The sequence below is a fragment of the Ahaetulla prasina genome, chromosome 4, assembly GCF_028640845.1.
Source record: "Ahaetulla prasina isolate Xishuangbanna chromosome 4, ASM2864084v1, whole genome shotgun sequence".
Classification (NCBI taxonomy): domain Eukaryota; kingdom Metazoa; phylum Chordata; class Lepidosauria; order Squamata; family Colubridae; genus Ahaetulla; species Ahaetulla prasina.
Window position 1 is genome coordinate 23,101,761 of NC_080542.1, and position 23,143 is coordinate 23,124,903.

The 23,143-nt window shown below is 44.2% G+C and overlaps 1 protein-coding gene across 1 annotated transcript; it reads left to right on the forward strand.

The window, feature by feature from the left end:
* The first annotated feature begins 65 nt into the window (after window positions 1-65).
* RPL28 (ribosomal protein L28) lies at window positions 66-5,646 on the forward strand. Its single transcript, XM_058181876.1, has 5 exons — window positions 66-125; window positions 1,090-1,182; window positions 1,383-1,506; window positions 4,543-4,661; window positions 5,516-5,646. The coding sequence occupies exons 2-5, from the start codon at window positions 1,102-1,104 to the stop codon at window positions 5,603-5,605; spliced, it is 414 nt and encodes a 137-aa protein (XP_058037859.1). The 5' UTR covers window positions 66-125; window positions 1,090-1,101; the 3' UTR covers window positions 5,606-5,646.
* The last annotated feature ends 17,497 nt before the right edge of the window (window positions 5,647-23,143 follow it).

Here is a 23,143-nt window from a genome sequence, read left to right on the forward strand (position 1 = left end):
TGCGATGGCAGAGCGGAAGAGACTGGAGTTCGAAGGGGGAGGAGCTTGCTTAAAAGGCATATAAAATCCCCTCGCAGTGGCTCAGCCCTTCTTTTTCCGCTTCCGGTCGCAGTATCGACAAGAGGGTGAGGTGTAGGCCGCGTGTTTGTCCGAAGGGAAGACGCTGCAGGGGAAATGGGGGGATAAGGACAGAGCCTTGTGAGGGACTGTTAGAAAGGTGCCACATGGTCGAAAATATTAATCCGCCGCCTCCATGTGTTATGAATTTAGATGGCCAGGAAGAAAAACGAATGTGCCCCCTCCCCACTTAATCGCATTATTTTCAATATCGGATTTAAACTTATTAAAATGGACTCTCTAAATCTCAGTGAGATTTATTTTTAAGGAATCATGCCTTGCGCTGAACACTTGTTTCTCTTAGGCAGAAGGATGCACAGTGTTTCCTCCCTTCCTCTTTAAAACATGCTTTCGCGAATTTTGTAAAGTTGGCGATTAAGCTACATATTAGGCGAGCTGATGCCTGGTGATCTGCTTCATTTTTTGTAGGGAAGCTTTTTTTTTTTAAATTAACATTTGCTTTAATGTGTAATCCCTTAGTTGGGAGGACAATTATGGGAGAAAGTTACCCTTAAGTATTTATTTTCATTTATGCTTTGCTGAACTATCTGTAGGGGAGTAAAAACGAATATCTTGTAGCACTTATTGGCAGAGGATGTTTTTTACTCAGATTGTCAGCTTTTTGTGTTTCAGTTGGATTATTCATTTTAAAAAATAATCTTCCCCAGATGTTCAATTCTGGAGTCCTCAACCAGTATGAAAAACAAGGGATTAGGACTATAGCATATTGAGTTGGGAGAAACTCTTTTACTACATTATTTTATATTCCTTTGAAAGACCTAGAAAAAAATAATATCAAATAGCAAGCATAAACTTGAAATGCAAGTAGCAGTGACATTAAACTTGTATTCTGCATTGAAAGGAATAAGAATACTTGCTTGATTTCAAACAAATCACTCAGCTCTGGGATTTTGAAATTAAATGAACTGTATAAAGTATTTATGAATATATGTTTGATCTTTCCTTGCCCAGGAATTCTTCACAATGTCTGCTCATCTGCAATGGATGATTGTACGCAACTGCTCAAGTTTCCTTATTAAAAGGAACAAGCAAACTTACAGCACGGTGAGCCACATCTCCTACTATCTTCTAAACCAACAGCATCCTTGCAAATAATTCTAGGGTGTTATTAGGCTTTCCTGGACCTTCAGCCTATTTTTTTCCACATATTCCCTTTTCAAATAAAAGGTCCTGCCTTTAGCCTGCAAAACCTTTCATTGTAAGTTTCAAGGAATTCTAATAAAAGTGTTTTTCTTTCTTTAAAGGAGCCCAACAACCTTAAGGCCCGTAACTCCTTCCGTTACAACGGTCTGATACATCGCAAGACAGTAGGGGTAGAACCAGCTGCTGATGGAAAGGGTATTGTTGTAGTCCTTAAGAAGCGTGCAGGTGGGTATACTCCACTTAATGCAAATTCCTACTGAACAGAGAAGGCAGAACAATAAGTTGGGAGTGTCCTCAGAGGTCGTCTAGTCCAACCCTGTGCTCAAGCTGGAGATCTGATATTATTCCAGAGAAATGGCTGTCCAGTCTCTTCTTAAAAGCCTCCAGTGATGGAGCACCCACTTCTGAAGGCAAACTGTTCCACTGATTTTTATTTTTTTATTTATTTTATTTATTTAATCAAATTTTTATACCGCCCTATCTCCCGAGGGACTCAGGGCGGTTTACAGCCTATTAAAAATACATACACAAATATAAATACAAGATTAAAACTAATTAAAAAACTTATTGGATAAGGCCGAATTTAAAATTATAATTAAAATAATAAAACCCCATTAAAAACTAAATTAAAATTAAAATCCTAGCCCAGTCCTGCGCAAATAAACAGATGTGTCTTAAGCTCGCGGCGAAAGGTTCGAAGGTCGGGAAGTTGACGGAGTCCCGGGGGAAGTTCATTCCAGAGGGTGGGAGCCCCCACAGAGAAGGACCTTCCCCTGGGTGTCGCCAGTCGGCACTGCCTGGCGGACGGCACCCCAAGGAGTCCCCGGCCCTAAGCCGTGGAGCGCTTTGAAGATGGTTACCAAGACCTTGAAGCGCACCCAGAAGGCCACAGGTAGCCAGTGCAGTCTGCGCAGGAGTGGTGTCACATGGGAGCCACGAGGGGCTCCCTCTATCACCCGCGCAGCCGCATTCTGGACTAACTGGAGCCTCCGGGTGCTCCTCAAGGGAAGCCCCATGTAGAGAGCATTGCAGTAATCCAGGCGAGATGTCACGAGAGCATGAGTGACTGTGCATAGGGCATCCTGGTCTAGAAAAGGGCGCAACTGGCGAACCTGGTAGAAAGCTCTCCTGGAGACGGCCGTCAAATGGTCTTCAAAAGACAGCTGTCCATCCAGGAGAACGCCCAAGTTGCGCACCCTTTCCATTGGGGCCAGTGACTCGCCCCCAACAGTCAGCTGCGGCTGCAGCTGACTGTACCGGGGTGCCGGCATCCACAACCACTCTGTCTTGGAGGGATTGAGCTTGAGCCTGTTTCTCCCCATACAGACCCGTACGGCCTCCAGACACCGGGACAGCACTTCGACAGCTTCGTTGGGGTGGCCCGGTGTGGAAAAGTACAGCTGAGTATCATCAGCGTACAGTTGATACCTCACACCAAAACCACTGATGATCTCACCCAGTGGCTTCATATAGATGTTGGAGGAGCGAGAGAATCTACCCCTGCGGCACCCCACAAGTGAGGTGTCTCGGGGTCGACCTCTGCCCTCCCGTCAACACCGTCTGCAACTGGTCAGAAAGATAGGAGGAGAACCACCGATAAACGGTGCCTCCCACTCCCAATCCCTCCAACCGGTGCAGCAGGATACCATGGTTGATGGTATCAAAAGCCGCTGAGAGGTCTAACAGGACCAAGGCAGAGGAATAACCCCTATCCCTGGCCCTCCAGAGATCATCAACCAACGCGACCAAAGCCGTCTCCGTGCTGTATCCGGGCCGAAAGCCGGACTGGAACGGGTCGAGATAGATAGTTTCATCCAGGTACTGGGGTAATTGACGTGCCACCACACTCTCTACAACCTTCGCCGCAAAGCGAAGGTTGGAGACCGGACGATAGTTACCTAAAACAGCTGGGTCCAGGGAAGGCTTCTTGAGGAGAGGTCTCACCACCGCCTCTTTCAAGGCAGCAGGGAAGACCCCCTCCAACAAAGAAGCATTAGTAATCCCCTGTAGCCAGCCTCGTGTCACCTCCTGCGTGGCCAGTACCAGCCAGGAGGGGCACGGGTCCAGTAAACGTGGTGGCATTCAACCTCCCCAATAACCTGTCCATGTCCTCGGGAGCCACGGGGTCAAACTCATCCCAAACATCCCAAATTAACTGTTCTCAATTTTAGGAAATTTCTCCTTAATTCTAGCTTGCTTCTCCTTCAATATTTTCCATCCATTGTTTCCTGTCTTGCCTTCTGGTGCTTTAGAAAATAGGTTGAACTTTTCTTTGTGGCAGCCCCTCAAATATTAGAGCACTGCTATTATGTCACTCCTAGTCCTTCTTTTCACTAGACTAGTCAAACCCAATTCCTGCAGCTGTTCAGCATATGTTTAGCCTCCAGCCCCCAATCAACTTATTTGCTCTTCTTTGCACCCTTCACAGGGTCTCTACATCTTTTTTATAATATGGTGACCAAAATTGCAGTATCCTAAGTGTGATCTAACTAAGACTTTATAAAGCATTACTAATGCTTCATGTGATCTTGATTCTATCCCTCTGTTAATGTAGCCTAGGATTGCATTGGCTTTTTTGGCTGCTGCCACCCATTATTGGCTTATATTTAAGTGATTGTTCACTAGGACTCCAAAATCCCTCTCACAGTTACTGCTATTGAGCCAAGTACCACCTATATTATACCTGTGCATTTGGTTTTCCTGGCCTAAGTGTAAAATCTTACTTTTCTCTACATTGAATTTCATTTTATTAGGCAATTCAGGAAAGGATAGAAATAATGTGATCTTGAGCCATAGATAATGTAAAGTGATGGAAGATCAAGAGGGACAAATAAGTTACCTGAGTCTGCATATAATGCTAATGAATATGCATATGCTAATGAATTTATATTTAGCTCAATTTTGTGGAACCAGAAGTAACTTACATTTCACAATGATTCTGAGCCATTCAAAAATACAACTAACATGTCAAAAATGCTTCTAAATTAAATTTTAAATTTGCAAAGCGGTGCCTACAGATATTCTCAGTCATCCAGGTCATGGTTGTCCCAAAGGTGCTTTTTTTGGGAGGGGGGGGGCAAAGCAGTACACTTAAAATACCTGTGTACTCTGGGTACACAGGTATATTCTGAAATTCTCTTCCTGCCTGCAATAAGATATTTTGGTCTACAACATGTAAAAACCATTAACTGTAGATACCAAGTATATGTAGCGGAACCTGCAAACAGTATCCCATTCATAATCTACACTCCTGCTTCTTAGGTCAGCGAAAGCCAGCCACTTCCTACGAAAAAGTCACTATCAACAAGAATGCACGGGCCACTCTCAGCAGCCTCCGCCATATTATTCGCAAGAATAATTACCGCAAGGATCTGCGCATGGTAAGTCAGTCTTCTGGATTCTCACTTTGCAGAGTGGCAGATGGATGTTACAGCTTCCATTAATCCAATTAGTACATATTAGTGAAAACCAAACTTTTCCGTCCAGCTAGAAAGGAATGCAAAATGCTAGTCTTTGTACCCTAAATCTTAAGTCCTGGCATTTTGAGTGGAAGAGCGGGTTGGTTAAGATATATTGCATAGGAGCCGTGGTAGTGCAGTGTTTAGAATGCAGTATTATAGGCTGATTCAGCTCACTGAATCAGTGAGTTCAATCCTCATTAGCCGAAGATTGACTCAGTCTTCCATCCTTCCGAGGTTAGTAAAATGGGGACCCAGAGTGTTGGGAGCAATATGCTGACTCTAAAGTGCTTAGAGAGGGCTATATAAAGCATTGTGAAGCAGTATATAAGTCTAAGTGCTATTGCTAGTGCTATTTTCAAATTACGGAGCAAACAAAAAAAAATATCCACCCACTTCTATAAGTTGTCCCAGGGTTTAGCAGTCTCAGCAGGTTGGGCCCAGTTGCTGAATAATCTGGAAGCCTTTAAAAAAAATGCTCCACATCTTATGTATTTTTTGTTGACTTAGTCAAATTGTTGCCCTTTTGAGAATGCTTGGGCACCCTGACAGTTGTGGGCATTTTATTGCCCTTATCTCAGTTAAGGTTATGACAGTGTGATCAGAATTGGGACACATACTGAAAAAAAGGGTGAAACGCTTGATTCAGGAGTGTTGTTGAATGAGAAAAAGAGCATAGGTATAAAAATTAGGAAATCTGGATTTGAGGAGAGAAGAGATGTATCTGGAGTTCACTTTATTCATTTTTCCCTTTTTTCCCCCCTCTCCTCCTCCAGGCTGCCTTGCGCCGGGCCAGTGCAATTCTGCGCAGCCAGAAGCCCGTGGTGGTGAAGAAGAAGAGGACTCGGGCTCCCAAGACTGCATAAAAAACAGTTCTCAAATTATCCAATAAAGGAATACAACCAGAGAGCAGAATGTCTGAATGTCATTTATAACTTTCTAGTCATGGGATTACTTCTCTCTTCCAAGAAAATGAATTTTGGCCGTTTCCATTCATTTTGATAATAGAATAAATGTCCCATAAATAATTCTTTCTGTAATGGGATGGGATTTGAAAAATAGCAGGGATTCGCAACTTGAGTTTTGAGTCCTGCTTGATTTTAATTATGTCTCACTCCTTCCTTGATGCCACAGCTAGTTTGAATGGAAATGGTTTTGCTCCTTTTAGGAAGTCTGGCTCTGGTTTAGAGTCCTTTTCAAAATGTTTTTCTAGGATATGTGGGTGGTATCTATGGTTCCCTTCCACTTTTTTTCTTTTACCTTGCAAAGTTACGTTAACTACAAGCAAGAGTTGCTTTTTAAAAGCAGAAATCAGTTAATTTCCCTGTACGTTGCCCACATAGGGTAAGCATCAATGTATGGTAGGGTTTTTTCCTCTTTATGACGTCTTGAGCAAAGAGTCTTAAAGATGCCGTGAAGAGGGAGGTCAGCCTGTGGTCTCAGTTGTTGGCTGCAGTTAAACCAGGAAAACTAAATTCATCCTGATCATGTTGGTGGTTAAATACTTGTGTTGTGCCAGTTACAATTCATTGACTTCACTGTTTACAATGTGAGTTTATTATAAACAATTCCTGGTAAAATGAACTCCCTGTACTGCTAAAACATCTTCCTTGCTATAGAAATATCTATTCCTCCAGAACTGGGCAGTTAAGAAATAGCTTAAATTAGGAGAAAAGGCAAAAAAATAAAATGGATTAAGATCTTTACGTCATCTCTCATAGGGAGAGTGACATTTGAGATTTTTTAAATTGGCTTTGCCACCATAAGGTGGCAGTTAAGAGCTGAAGCAAATCTCCTAGCCCGTTTATTTTCAGTTTTATCCTTTTGTCCTAGATTTCAAGATTTGCTTACCATTGTCTATACTTGCCTCAGCCACATAATTAATATTGGTTGATAAAAAGCATTTTTAGGGGACAAATCCAAAGAAGACACTTTGTAGATGATACCTAAAAGTCAATGAAGAAACCTGATTGTTTTACTCTATACTTATAGATGCTGGGTGCATTTGGCTGTCTCAGGTCATGGTGGCTCTGGATAGCTGTTGGGATATTCAAAAAGAAAAATGGGCTTTCCAGTGGATAAACCTTTGCTTCTCTTCTATAGCAGCAGTCACAGCTGGTGGTCCGTGAGAAAATTTTGGTGATTCACAGAAATATATTCGCATTTTTAATATTGCACTAAATCAGGGGTCCTCAAACTATGGCCCCTGTGCAATGAACGTTTGTGTTGCTGCAGAGTCACCCCCTTTTTGTGTAGGTTGGAGGGGGGACAGAAATTCCAACTTGGGGTCTGCTTCAGCATCCAGGTGTGGGGCTTTGGGCGAAGGCTGGAGGGAAGTGCCGCTCGTAAAGAGCCAGAGGGCCTCATTCCAATGGGACTGCCTCTTGGCCTGGAATTGGCTGACCATCTCAGCCCACTGAGCCTCCAGGAGCCGGTACCTGGCCTTGTACTTCTGCAGGTCTTCCCTCTGCTTGGAAAGCCTATGCTCCTAGTCCTCAGTGAGGTGCTTCTGCTGAGCTTCCTTCTCAAGTCAGATCCAATTTGAACTGAGCCAGCTGTTTTGCCAACTCTTTCTCATGGTAGCGCCAACAGTTGCTTCCTGTTGGGACCCTAAAGAGCCCCGGACAGTCAAGGGGGGAGTGGGGATGCCAGCAAGGGCTCCCTCGACATGAGTAATATCGAGTTGGCCATGGCCACCAAGTCACATGGCCACCTAGCCACGCCCACCCAGCCGGTCATTAGTCAGATCATATTAGTGGTCTGCGGGATTTAAAATTATGAATTTAGTGGTCCCTGAGGTCTGAAAGGTTGGAGACCCCTGTTCTATAGCGTTTGTTGTCTTTCTTCCTAAAAGCTACCAAGGTGTGACAGACCAGCAATTGGACTGACTTATGTGCCCTCAAAACTGAGCTGGTTGTAGCAAATTACCTTTGCAAACCCATAAGGGAGAATACAGGTGATCCTGAACTTATGACCACAATTGAGCAGAAAGTTTCTGTTGCTAAGTGAGATGTTTGTTAAGTGAGTTTTGCCCCATTTTATGAACTTTCTTGCCCTGGTTCAGCAAATCACTGCAGTTAAGTTAGTAACTCAATTAAGTGCATCTGACTTCCCCATTGACTTTGCTTCTCGGAAGGTTGCAAAAGATGATCACATGACCTCGGGAAACTTCAACCGTCCTATGAGTCACTTGCCAAGCATCTCAGTTCTGGTCACGTGACCATGGGGATGCTGCACTGATAAAAATGTGAAAAACAGCCATGTTACTTTTTTCGGTGCCATTGTAAATTTAAACGTTCACTAAATAAACTTAATCTAGGACTACCGGTATGCTCAGGATTGAAATGAGGGTTCCTTGGTGGTCTCTGAGCTTGGTTGTTTTCTTGCAGGCATTTCATTAGCCAGACTAGGTAATACCAGTGCTGGTAAGGAGTGCGGTTTGCTTTCAGTTTATAACCTAGTCTAGTGTCTTACCATGTCAGTGGTCTTGGAGGTTCTTTGGTTCGGCTGTTTGTTACTGGCTAAGACATAAAGAAAATTTTACTTTCACAACATACGAACAGACCAAACCGTAGTTTCAACTGGGAAACTGATCCTCTTACACCAAGGCAAAACCGCTGGGAATTTCTAGAAGCCTGGCAGTCTGACAAATCATCCATCACTAGACACATAGACATCAACAACGTCTATATATAATGCAAAAGAGACAATCAAGCCAAGGAAGGAACAAAAAGACCCAAACACCTCCCGACCAGCAATCAGCACCCAGACAAGCATAGATAAACTGCAAGATTAACATCAGACCTACAATCAAGTAAACAATTCTCCGATCAAAGAACTGCCAAACAAGCCAACAGTAAACAGCTCAACCAAAGAACCTCTATGACCAGCCCATCAACGCTGACAGGGCAAGTCACTAGAATATAAACTGAGAACAAACCCCACTCCTTACTAGCACTGATGATATTACCTAGTTTGGGTAATTAAGTGTCTGCTAGAAAACCGAGTTCAGAACAACAAGGTACCCTTGTAAGGCCAATGAAGTCAAGACTGCGATTGTATAGTCCCAGCAGAGCTCAAGACAGGACTTTTCTTGAACTTAGGGGTCACATTTCATCAATCTGTTTCATAAACCTCACTCTGAGAGCATATGCACCAAGAAAAATTCCTTGTGTGTCCAATCATACTTGGCCAATAAAAAATCCTATCCTATCCTATCCTATCCTGTCCTATCCTATCCTACCTAACCTTGATGCCACAACTGAAGTGGCAGCTAGATTGAAAGCAAATGATTTTGCTCCTAGGAGGTTTTGGTTATGGTATAGAATTCTTTTCAAAATACCTTCCTAATACAGGTAGTCCTCCACTTACGTTTAATGACCGTTCAAAATTACAACAGCACTAAAAAGAGTTACCTACAATAGAAGAAAGGATATTGAAAGTTACTAACTTGGCTGAGATGGCTAAAATCTCAGCTTTTTTGAAAGACAACACGCAGGAAAGGTATTTAATTGAATGGAAAAAATGGATTGATTATTTACAAAACAGATATCAGATTAAGAAATATCAGATTGCCTTTGAATAATTAGGAAGTCTTATTTTATGTAATGGGGGGGTTGGGAAATGAAAAGATTTGGATGAGGTTAATTGGATTAGTAGGGAAAATTTTACTCTATGTTTGGTTTATGTATAACAATACCTTGTGATTGACCCGGGAAGCCAGTGGGGGGTGAAGGAGGGAGGAAGGGGTTTTGTGGGGGGGAGGGGGGGGGAAAAGGGGGAAAAAAGTTTTTGCTTGTTAAAACTTTTTCAATAAAAAAAAATTACAACAGCACTGAAAAAGGTGACTTATGACCGTTTTTCACATTTATGACCGTTGCAGCATCCCTATGGATACGTGATCAAAATTTAGATGCTTGGCTACTGACTCACATTTATTACAGCTCCTGGGGGGGGGGGGGCGGTCATGTTTTTGCGATCTTCTGATAAGCAAAATCAATGAGGAAACAAGTTTCACTTTACAGTCATGTTCCTAATTTAACAACTGCAGTGATTCACTTAACAAGAAAAGTTGTAAAATGGGGCAAAACTCTCTTAACAATTTTCTCTTTTAGCAACATAAATTTTGGGCTCAATCGTGGTTGTAAATTGAGGTCTACCTGTACATGTGTAAGGACCTCAGGATGATGTCCATAGTCCCACTTGTTTTTCTTCAATCTCTACTTTGCATAGTTGACTATGAAATGGAATCATAGAGTGGAAGGGTCCTTGGAGGTCTTCTAGTCCAACCCTCTGCTCAGGCAGGAAACCCTATACCATTTCAGGCAAATAGTTATCCAATCTCTTCTTAAAAACTTCCAGTGTTGGAGCATTCACAACTTCTGCAGGCAAGTCGTTCCACTAATTAATTGTTCTAACTGTCAGGGAATTTCTCCTTAGTTCTAGGTTAGGGGTCTCTAACCTTGATCCCTTTAAGACTTGTGAACTCCAACTCCCAGAGTCCCTCAGCCAGCAAAGTTGGCTGAGGAACTCTGGGAGTTGAAGTCCAGAAGTCTTAAAGGGACCAAGGTTGGAGACCCCTGTTCTAGGTTGCTTCTCTCCTTGATTAGTTTCTACCCATTGCTTCTTGTCCTGCCTTACAAGCAAGCTGGAGCAACAAAGTTTGGGGCTGTCAATGCAGGGTGTTTCCGTTCCCCCCCCCACCAAAATTACAGATTTAAGCTCCTCAACTCCTCAACCTAAAGCGGGTGGAAGCAAAGCAAGCTAGAGAAATCCTTTTCAGGTAGCGGCCTAATAGTCTTTCTGAATAACATTTTCTATGCCCTCCCCTCCCCTCCCCAATTTTGCAGATCCTTGCTTCTTTACCCCTTCCATCCTGGCTGGGAAAGCTAATGCCAGTTGCTAAGGGGGTCTTTGAAGAATGTGGTTTCCATTAGCAAACCTTTTAAAGGTAGTTCTCGACTTTCAACGGTTTGTTTAGTGACCATTCAATTACAATGGCACTGAAAAAAGTGACAGAAACATTTTTCATAGTTACAACCTTTGCAGCATCCTCATGGTCATGTGATCAAAATTCAGATGCTTGGCAACTGTTTCATACTTATGACGGTTGCTGTGTCTCAAGGTCATGTGATCACCTTTTGGGACCTTCTGACAAGCAAAGTCAATGGGGAACCCAGATTCACTTAACTGCAGTGATTCACTTAACAACTATGGCAAGAAAGGTGGTAAAATGGGCAAAACGCACTTCAGAAATGTCTTACTTAACAACAGAAAGCTTGGGCTCAATTGTGGGTAAGTCGAGGACTACCTGCACCTGGTTTCCCCTCCATTGATCCCTCGTTATACTTGCCACCTACCCACCTGGTGAATGCAAAACAGCAATTTTACTGTTCTTACAGGTATCTGTGCTGGAAGGAGAAACTCCAATTAATTTCTGGATGAAATAAAAGTTCCGTCATCAGTAGGATTCTTAAATAGAGAAATGTCCAGTCTTACACCATTCCACTTAAAAAAACCCAAAATATTTAGCTTTTTTGCCATCCCTTCGATTTTTTTTAAAAAGTCTGCTGTTTCACCAGTATTTAGTATTAGTATTTAGTATTTATTGAATTTTTATACCGCCCTTCTCCTGAAGGACTCAGGGCGGTTCACAGCCAAGATAAAACAACAATAATATACAGATAAAACAATAATTAAAAAACTTATTAGATGTATGGCCAGATTAAAACATTTAAAACCATAAAAAACCCATAAAATTTGTATAAAATATTAAAAACTATTTAAAATTCCTATGCCAGTCCTGCGCGAATAAACAGATACGTCTTCAGCTCGCGGCGGAAGGTCCAAAGGTCAGGCTGTTGACGAAGTCCAGGGGGAAGTTCATTCCAGAGGGTGGGAGCCGCCACAGAGAAGGCCCTTCCCCTGGGGGCCGCCAGCCGACATTGCTTGGCGGATGGCACCCTGAGAAGTCCCTCTCTGTGTGAGCGTACGGGTCGGTGGGAGGCATTCGGTAGCAGCAGGCGGTCCCATAAGTACCCGGGCCCTAAGCCATGGAGCGCTTTAAAGGTAGTAACCAAAACCTTAAAGTGCTCCCGAAAGACCACAGGTAGCCAGTGCAGCCTGTGCAGGAGTGGTGTTACATGGGAGCCACGTGCGGCTCCCTCTATCACCCGCGCAGCTGCATTCTGAACCAACTGGAGCCTCCGGGTGCTCTTCAAGGGGAGCCCCATGTAGAGAGCATTGCAGTAATCCAAGCGAGAGGTAACAAGAATATGAGTGACCATGCATAGGGCATCCCGGTCAAGGAAGGGGCGCAACTGGTGAATCAGGCAAACCTGATAAAAAGCTCTCCTGGAGACGGTCGTCAAGTGATCTTCAAATGACAACCGTCCATCCAGGAGAACGCCCACCGGGGCCAATGATTCGCCCCCAACAGTCAGCCGCGGCTGCAACTGACTGTACCGGGGTGCCGGCATCCATAGCCACTCCGTCTGGAGGGATTGAGCTTGAGTCTGTTTCTCCCCATCCAGACCCGTACGGCTTCCAGGCACCAGTAAAACAAAAGAGACGGGGGGGGGGGCAGAGGGAGGGCTCAGTGGACGACAGATGTTTTGTCACCTGTAGCTAAACCAGCTACAGGTACCGGAACAGACTTGTAAGTGGATCACAAGCTTCCTAACAAACAGGAAGCAGCAGGTGAAGCTAAGCAAGATCACATCAAATACCTGTACAATTAGCACAGGGGCCCCCCAAGGCTGTGTGCTCTCCCCACTTCTCTTTTCTCTGTATACCAATGACTGCATCTCCAATGATCCATTTGTTAAGCTACTGAAGTTCGCAGATGACACAACAGTGATTGGTCTCATTCGAGACAATGACGAATCCGCATATAGACGAGAGGTCGAACGACTAGCCTTGTGGTGCAACCAAAACAATCTGGAACTGAACACACTCAAAACCGTAGAAATGGTGGTAGACTTTAGGAAAAACCCTTCCATACTTCCACCTCTCACAATACTTGACAACACAGTATCAACAGTAGAAACCTTCAAATTTCTGGGTTCTATCATATCGCAAGATCTCAAATGGACAGCTAACATCAAAACATCATTAAAAAGGACAACAAAGAATGTTCTTTCTGCGCCAACTCAGTAAGCTCAAACTGCCCAAGGAGCTGCTGATCCAATTCTACAGAGGAATTATTGAGTCTGTCATTTGCACCTCTATAACTGTCTGGTTCGGTTCTGCAACCCAACAAGAAAAACACAGACTTCAGAGGATAATTAGAACTGCAGAAAAAATAATTGCTACCAACCTGCCTTCCATTGAGGACCTGTATACTGCACGAATCAAGAAGAGGGCCGTGAAAATATTTGCAGATCCCTCGCATCCTGGACATAAACTGTTTCAACTCCTACCCTCAAAACGACGCTATAGAGCACTGCACATCAGAACAACTAGACACAAGAACAGTTTTTTCCCGAAGGCCATCACTCTGCTAAACAAATAATTCCCTCAACACTGTCAGACTATTTACTGAATCTGCACTACTATTAATCGTTTCATAGTTCCCATCACCAATCTCTTTCCACTTATGACTGTATGACTATAACTTGTTGCTGGCAATCCTTATGATTTATATTGATATATTGATCATCAATTGTGTTGTAAATGTTGTACCTTGATGAACGTATCTTTTCTTTTATGTACACTGAGAGCATATGCACCAAGACAAATTCCTTGTGTGTCCAATCACACTTGGCCAATAAAATAAATTCTATTCTATTCTATTCTATTCTATTCTATTCTATTCTATTCTATTCTATTCTATTCTATTCTATTCAATGCACAGTAAGTAGCCTGTGCAACACAATGTCAAGGAATTTGCTTATGATAGAAGGAAGCACAGGAGGTGAAGAGAAGAGCACCACTTTTTATTAACCACAAGTCAGAAATTACTACTTTGGTAGTAGCATAACAGGAAAGAAAATGATCAGAAATTTCCCAAGTGGTGTGGTGGGCTAGGGTAAATAGAGGACAAAATGGTTGCCAGGAACAGTAGACAGTACTGATGTTGCAGTAACTTGGTGGAGCAGATTTACCTCATGTCACCAACAGCAGCTGAACGTTTATGCAGTGAATAATAATTCTGCAAACCAGGCCCTTTGCTGTGCCTTATTTAGACTGCTGTGTTTAAGTCCAGAAAGTGAGCCAAATCCACAGGTGAAGATGTTTAAATGATATTCTGCTTGCCCTATTTTGAAAAGGAACTTTGCAGTGTTGCAAAGAATAACATTAATGCAAGTAAAACAGACCATTTTCTGTAGCATAAAATTCACTTAAGCCCTTGGGTGTATGTTTTTTTAAAAAAAAAAGATGGCAGAATCCCAGTTTTTATTTTACAACATCCTGATTCTACTGTTTTCCCCAGAAGCTCACAATTATCTATGTTTCTCATATCATAGGAAGCTTATTCACTGAGGTTGCAGCTGGGGATGAGATGAGCATATTGATAACTTGAAAGGAAAAGGGGCACTTCACCATTTTCCATTTACAAAACCACAGAATTTCTGTCCTCACCCCCAGGAGAGAAAGAAGGTGAAAATGGCAATTATTAATCTAATCAAAGAGTCTTGATTAGATTTGGTGGATAAAGCGATAGAAAATATTAAGATATGGGTAAGGTAATGATATCAAAATGGGAACCTGGCTTAGTAATAAAAATTCATTCACCATTTTTCAAGCCCTGCTGCACATCAAACTCCCTCCCCCCCCCCCCCTTGAGGGTTTGTTCTTTCATATTTTGAGAAAGGTTTTCTCTGTCTTAATAATTTATTAAGCTGTAAATGCCAATAGATGCAGCTGCTGTTTGGGAGAGGAAGATTCTAGAAACTGCAAAGTATTTTTTTTTTAAATCACACCAGTAAAAGGAATGCATAATAGTGGAGTTTATTAGCATTCATACGAGTTGTGCAATGAAGTAATAATATGTAATTATTGTAAGATGTATTCCACTGAACGGTTTTTTGTTTTTTGTTTGTCCAGCTCAGGTGCTGGTATCTGGCAATCTTAGGCAATGTCAGTAAAACTAAAATATGCTAGATCTGACCCTTGCTTAGGTGATCATCTACAGGTAAACCTCCACTTAAAGCCATTTCTTTAGTGACTGTCGGAAGTTACAATAGCATTGGAAAAAAGTGGCTTATGACCAGTTTTACAACCATTACAGCAGCCCCATGGTCACTTGATCAAAATTTGGGCACTGGGCAAATTGTTTATGTATTTATGATAGTTGCAGTATTCTGGGGTCATGAAATCACCATTTTTAATCTTCCCAACTGGCTTCCGACAAGCAATGGGGTGGGGAAGCCAGAATCACTTAACAACCCCACGATTCACTTAATAACTATGGCAAAAGGTTGTAAAATGAAAATTTGCTTAACAACAGCCTTGGTTAGCAATGGAAATTTGGGGTTTTAATGTGGTCATACTTTTAAGTGAAGGACTACTTGTATAGGGAAAGTGAGGAAATGGGAAAAATTCTAGAAGGCAACTGCAAAACTATTTTTGGCAAAGGTGCTTTTTCAAGAGGCAGCTGGATTTTTGGGGGTTTTTTTTGAAGACTTCTCGCTTCTCATCCAAGAAGTTTCTTCAGCTCTGACTAGATGGTGGGGAATGGAAGGATTAATACTCCTTGCAGACACCTGGTCATTTGCATTCTTTTTGGCCACCTAGAGGTTTATCTGTATCATCAGAGTCACCTGAGTGATGCAAATGGTGTGGAGCCTTCTTAGAACTATTGAAAGGACTATATTGTAGACTGGAGATAGATGATGTCATATCCCTCACCCTCTGTTGAGAGAGGGGTGTTCAGTTTTGACATAGATGGCCTCTTTGACCCCTCTTTCAAACCAGAGGTCCTCTCTGTCCAAAATGTGGACTTTGTGCCTTCAAAAGAGTGGCCTTTGTCTTTTAAAGAAGCCTCTTGGATGAGAAGCAAAATGTGTTCAAAGAAAAACAAGAAAATCCAGTTGCCTCTTGAAAAAAGCATCTTTGGGACAAACATGACCTGGATGACAGAATCCACATAGATATTGTTGGCAAATAAACTACAGCTACAACCATTTCTTTAGCAACCAAAGTTATAACAGCACTGAAAAAAGTGACAAAAGTCATTGGCATTTATAAATTGTTGCAGCATCCCCATGTCATATGATCTAAATCCTGGCACTTGGCAGCTATTTAGGACAGATGCAGCATCCTAGGATCATGTGATCACGTTATAAATCATGAAGATTTATGATCTTCCTAGCCTGCTTTCAATAAGCAAAGTCAATGGGGGAAGCCCACAATCAGGAACAACTTACTTAACAACTGCCTTGTTTATCGATGGAAATTCTGCTCCCAATTATGGTTGTAAATCCTTGACTTACGACCACAATTAAGCCCAAAATTTCTGTCGTTAAGTGAGACATTTGTTAACTAAGGTTTGCCCCATTTTACGATCTGTCTTGCTACAGTTTTTAGTGAATCACTGCAGTTGTTAAATTACTAACCCAGTTGTTAAGTGAATCTGGCTTCTCTATTGACTTTGCTTGTCCAAAAGTTGCAAGAGGTGATCACATGACCCTGGTGTAATGTATCTTTAAGAGTTGTGGAGGGAAAACTGAGCGGGAAAAAGCACGTTGCTGATTGGATGAAGCCTCCGGCTAAACTGTATATAAAGAGAGGGTTTTCCCAGCCCGGGTTGCTGGGTTCACCATATAGTAAAGAGCTGTTGTCACTATCCTGGTCTCCTGCCTCGTTATTGCCCGAATCTAACACTGGCGACGAAGGTGGGATCTCGAGGCTAAGAGCGCCAGGAAAAAAGCTGAAGTCACCAGGAAGACGCGAACCCAGCAAACAAGGGGCGGAAAGCAGCGATGTCCAGCTACACACCGCCAGCGCCATTCGACCCAGCTAAGGAGAAATGGGGGTCATACATGGCTCGTTTCGAGTGTTTCCTCGAGGCGAACGAACTTCAAGGAGTCTCAGACAACAGGAAGCGAGCGTATTTCCTGAGCCACTGCGGTCCAGAGGTTTTCGACACCGCAGAATCGTTGGCGGAGCCAACGCCGGTACAATCGGTACCGTGGCAGACTCTACAGACTCTGTTGAAAGCCCATTATGCACCAACGCCGTCCAAGTATGTGCAACGGTACGAATTCAGGGAGCGTAGGCAGCAAGAGGGCGAGTCCATCAGCGTATACATGGCAGCCCTGAGGAAAGCCACGAACCATTGCGAGTTCCGAGACTTGGACGAGGCATTGCTGGAGCAACTCATTCGTGGGGTCAGGGACATCCGTTTGCGACGGCGGCTGCTGTCCAAAAGCAACTTGACGCTGGCAAACGCCTTGGATGAAGCCAGGGCTAATGAGATGTCTACCCAAGCGGCGGACACCCTACAAAAGCAGGTCGCACAAACGGCTGGTGCGAAAGCAACCCCGGTCCACAAAGAAGAGGTCCAGGCCGAGTCGGACGGTGAGGAGGAGGAAGGAATCTTCCACACCGGGAGGCCGGAGAAAGAAGACCGGGGTGATTGCGCGAGTTGTGGGGGGCAACACCAACGACAACAATGCAAGTTTAAGGATGCGACTTGTAGGCGGTGCGAAAGGAAGGGGCACATAGCACAGGCCTGTCGAGCACCCCAACCTTCCCGCCAAAAATTCAAACTGACCAACCAGAGCGCGGGAACGGCGAAGCGGCCCGTGATTGGTCAATTCAAAAAAGGCGCGAAGTTGAATCAGACTGTCGTGAGAGTGGGTCACGCAGCAACACGCCTAGAAAAAAAAATCTTCACGAAGCCAAAGATTGAGGGGGTGCCGTGCCGATTGGAGGTGGACACAGGCTCAGCAATCACGATCATGTCCTGGGACACTCTCGTGAAAGCCTTACCCGCCATCGCAAAGCGCAAGCTGAAAACACAGAAATTAAAGGTACAAGACTACCAAGGGAATCGCATTCCTGTTCGAGGGGTAACGTCCGTCCACGTCGAGTATGGACAATACAAGAAAACTCTGCCCATCACCATAGTCGATGGGACCCTGCCAAGCTTGTTGGGACTGGACTGGTTCCGAGCATTGGGCATGGGAGTGACTGGAATCTTCAGAAACGAAGTCAACCTCAAAGACGCACTCATGAAAGAATTTGGGGACGTTTTCAGAGACTGCCTGGGCAAGTACACGGGGACCCCTATTTCTTTTAACTTAGACCCCCAAGTTGCCCCTATCCATCTAAAGGCTAGGAGGGTCCCGTTCGCCCTAAAGCCCAGGATTGACCGGGAACTGGACAAGCTAGTAAACCAGGGAATTCTAGTGCCAGTTGACCATGCTAAGTGGGAGACCCCTATAGTCACCCCAGTCAAACCGGACGGGTCGGTCCGGATTTGCGCTGACTATAAGGCAACGCTTAACAAAGCGTTGCAAAAGAGTGCTTACCCCGTTCCGGTGGTACAGCACTTACTGCACTCAATGGGGCAAGGGCAAGTTTTTGCCAAGCTAGACTTGGCCCAAGCCTATCAACAGCTGCCCGTAGATAGCAGCACAGCCGAAGCGCAGACAATTGTGACCCACAGAGGGGCTTTTAAGTGTACCCGGTTACAGTTTGGGGTTAGTGTGTCTCCAGGGTTATTTCAGAACCTAATGGAGCGACTGTTGCAGGGACTACCAGGGGTGGTACCATACTTTGACGATGTACTGGTATCCGCTGAGAATCTAGAGGAATTAGGGGTAAGGCTGCGAAAAGTTTTGGGCATTTTCCGGTCTGCCGGTCTCACAGTTAAACTGAACAAATGCCAGATTGGGGTTGAATCTGTGGAATTCCTGGGCTACAGGATAGACAAGAAAGGGATTCACCCCACTGAAAGCAAGGTACGGGCCATCAGGAAGGCCCCGGTTCCAAAGAACAAAACGGAATTGCAGGCATTCTTAGGTCTGGTCAATTTCTACGCGGTATTTCTAAGAAATAAGGCAACAGTAGCCGAGCCGCTTCATAAACTACTAGCAAAGACGGCTGCATGGTCTTGGGGAAAGGCGGAAGCTAGGGCATTCGAAGGGGTAAAGAATCTCCTATCGAGTGATAGCCTCCTCATCCAATAAAATGGCACACTGCCATTAGTGTTAAGCTGCGATGCATCTCTCTATGGGGTGGGGGCTGTGCTCAGCCACAGGTTGCCAAATGGCACAGAGGCCCCTATTGCATACTACTCCCGAACCATGTCATCAGCGGAAAGGAATTATAGCCAGTTTGATAAGGAAGCCTTGGCTATAGTCTCCGGAGTAAAGAAATTCCATGAATATGTATTTGGTCGTGATTTCGAAATCATCACGGACCATAGACCTTTGCTAGGCCTGTTGGCAGGCGACCGCCCAACGCCCGTGGCACTTTCGCCCAGACTGACCCGATGGACTATCTTCCTGGCAGCGTATTCTTACAAGCTACTACACCGGCCAGGGAAGGAACTAGGGCATGCAGATGCCCTGAGCAGATGCCCGTTACCAGAGACGATCGAAGACCCCACTCCGGGGATACCAGTTCTGCTAATTGACTCTTTGGACTCTGGCCCAGTCACATCCAAAGAGGTGGCTCGGGCTTCGTACAAGGACATTACAATAAGAACTGTAATTGGTTGGGTACAAAGAGGTTGGCCCGCTGCGCCGGGCGAGCGTTTTAAAGAGTTTGTAAAAACGTGGGAACTCTCAGCTCAAGGGGTGCCTGCTATGGGGGGATCGAGTGGTGATCCCGGAGAAATTGAGGGAAAAGGTATTGGGGCTCCTTCATGAAGGCCACCCAGGGATCGTGAGAATGAAGGGTCTAGCGAGAAGCTATGTGTGGTGGCCCTTAATGGACACGGAGATTGCTGAAAGGGTAGGGAAATGCCAGGCCTGCCAGGAGTCCAGACCGCTACCCCCAACGGCCCCGATTCGGGAATGGGAGAGACCCCAGGGCCCTTGGTCTAGGATCCATATCGATTTTGCCAGCCCCTTCCACGGCCAAACCTTTCTGGTAATAGTCGATGCCTACTCCAAATGGCTGGAAATCATTCTCATGAGATCCATGACAGCCGATGCCGTGATTTCAGTCCTACGGCACCTATTCGTAACCCACGGGTTGCCCGACACGTTAGTCTCCGATAACGGCCCGCAATTCACGGCAACCCAGTTTGAGGGGTACTTGGCAGAGGAGGGCATCCGACATGTCCTCTCGGCGCCTTTCCACCCTGCGACGAACGGCCTTGCAGAACGTTTCGTTCGGAGCGCAAAGGAAGCATTGTCCAGAATTAGGCCAGGCGATTGGCAAACAAAAATCGATACATTTCTAGCAGTCCAACACAGAACCCCCTGTGTCACAACTGGCCGCAGCCCGGCCGAGCTATTAATGGGTCGAAAACTTAGGTGCCCACTAGACCGTCTAAACCCAAACTACACACCAGACGGTTACAAAGGGACACACGGTAAAACAAGAGGGATGGCAATAGGCGACCTAGTGTGGGCACACAACTACAGCGAGGGCCCGACCTGGTTAGCAGGAAAAATCCTAGAAATAACAGGACCAAAATCATATCTAGTAGAGATAGAGGATGGCCGGGTATGGAAACGCCACATAGACCAAATAAGGAAACGCATAACCGGTAAAGCAGAATCAGATGAAACAGGCCCTGACTATCAAACGTTGGAACACACAGCTGACTCAAACCCGGGGCAAACGCGGGACTTATCTGAGTTCCAGGAGGTCCAGCGACGCCAACCGGTACCTTCTGAAAACAGCAGGGACGACTCTACAAATAATCCAGGGCCGGAGGGCCTAGAGGAGGAGCTGAGAGGAACAAACAGTCCCTCCGGTCAGCTCGACTCACTCCCAGAAAATGAATTGCGCAGGTCCGAAAGAGTCAGGAGACGCCCAGTCTACTTGCGTGATTACGTTGAAAAATAAGATGTAAATTCTATGTAAATATTGGTAAAGTGTTCTCTGGGAGGGAAGGAGTGTAATGTATCTTTAAGAGTTGTGGAGGGAAAACTGAGCGGGAAAAAGCACGTTGCTGATTGGATGAAGCCTCCGGCTAAACTGTATATAAAGAGAGGGTTTTCCCAGCCCGGGTTGCTGGGTTCACCATATAGTAAAGAGCTGTTGTCACTATCCTGGTCTCCTGCCTCGTTGTTGCCCGAATCTAACACCTGGGACACAGCAATGGCCATAAGTATGAGCTAGTTGTCAAGTATCTGAATTTTGACCACATGATCATGGGGATGCTACAAAGGTTGTAACTGAAAAATGTTCATAACTCACTTTTTTTCAGTGCCATTGTAACTTTGAATGGTCACTAAATGAAATGTTGTAAGTAGAGGACTACCTATATCTTAATGTGTCCATCCACCAGGAACTGAGTTTTGACCTGAGGGTGATTTTCATCATTAATAAAATGTGTTTAAGTATTTCCCACTGCATTATCCATCAGTGGTCTTCGCAACAATCCTGTAAAGTTAACTTGATGACTTCCTCTTCTGAAGCTGAGATCACTGCATTTCTATAAGCTTTAATCACGCAACCACTGATTTTACAAAACATTGTTTTTCTTCTAGAATCCTGTCTTAAAAATAAAGTGTTCCTTTGAAAACAACTTTAACCATGTCATGATTATGCAAAAAAGAAAAAAAAGCATACTATATGGAAATTAAGCTGCTTGGAGAAAAAGTGTGCAGGCTAGTCTAGCTAAAAAAACACACTAGGCTAGGAAAATAGTTTATGACCCTTTGCGTCATTCTAGGAAATTATTGTAGTGCAGGCAAACCACCAGTTAAGCAGCAGAAACTTGAGTTTTCCCAGCAGGAAGTTAAAAATTTCTTCCTAGTCCTCCTATGGATGGTTTTGTTCAGCATCCATAGAAGTTGGTGCACCTGCAAAAGCCGAAAGAAGCTACACACAGCTTCTGGGAACGAAGCTGGACAATGAGTACAAAGCAGTGACCGAGTGAACCTTGGGCCTGCCTGCCAGGATGGAAGGAAAAATGTGGGTGGATGTTTGTGTTTCTTGATTTTCCTTTTGCTCTGAGCAGCTTCTAGGCAGGCCGGGAGAGGGTGTCATTCATCAGCAGGAAATGGGGCCGTGCTCTCGGAACAATGCACTGACCTGGGAGAGACTCTATGAAGGCAGCGATAAGCTCTGGCTGTTTATAAAAGGGCACCAAGATGGCAGAGATTGCGCCAGCCCCAAAGGGGTTTGTGTAAGGCTATCTGCGTAGCCCAGGATTGGGAGGGGAGAATTTTCCTTTCCTCTTGGGATTTTGCCTTCACTGGAAGGTGCGGGCCAATTTCTAACCCCAAGGTAGAAGTCTATTTTGCAAAGCACCAGTCACAGGGCTCAGCCCATTAGGCCTGAATAGTGCTATTTCGGACTGAGAAGAGATTGCTGGGAGCAAATGCATTGGTTGGTTCAGTCTGTACAAACTGTGCCTTATGCAAGAAAACATAAAGCAATGTGATTAAAGGGAGGGGAGGGAGGGGGAGGGGAAGGAGAGGAGAGGAGGACAGTTGAAGTTAGTTTTCACGGACTCCTTTCACTACAGATAGTCCTTGAATTATGACCATAACTGAACCCAACATTTCTGTGATTAGGTAGACAGTTGTTAATTGAATTTTTGCCCCATTTTACACCCCTTCTTGCCACAGCTGTGAAGTGAAACACTGCAGTCATTAGTAACATGGTTATTAAGTGAATCTGGTTTCCCCATTAATTTTGCTTGTGTGAAGATCGCAAATGGTGATTTCATGACCCCAAGACAGTGCAAACATCATAAATATATGCTGGTTGCCTAGCGTCCAAATTTTGATCAGGTGACCATGGGGAAACTGCAAAGGTTGTCTGAAAATGGTCGTAAGTCACTTTTTTTTAGCGCCGTTGTAAGTTCAAATTGTCACTAAACAAATAGTTGTAAGTCAAGGACTACCTATATATTTTTTTATAACTATCACGAAAATTGTGTCTGTACACTTCTTCATAGCTTGCCTTTTGTTTTTAGAATTGAGGATCTTATCAACTCCAACCAACCATCACATTCTCCATCTTTCTCTTTCTTGCAAACTATTTACTCTTTTTTTGGCTGGGGAATTCTGGGAGTTGAAGTCTACACAGTTTAAACTTGTCAAGATTAAGAAGCATTGCTCTAGTTTTTCACCATTTCTGTATAACCTGCAATCACTCATTCCATTCTCCCTGTCAAATACAATACCTTGGTCTTTAATTCATTAATTGCTAAAGCTACAATCTTTGTTTCATTTTGCAATTTATCTAACATTTGCTGCAAATCTTTGAGTTTTTAACCAACAACACAGCATCATCTGTGAATAAAAGTAGAGATACTTTTCCAC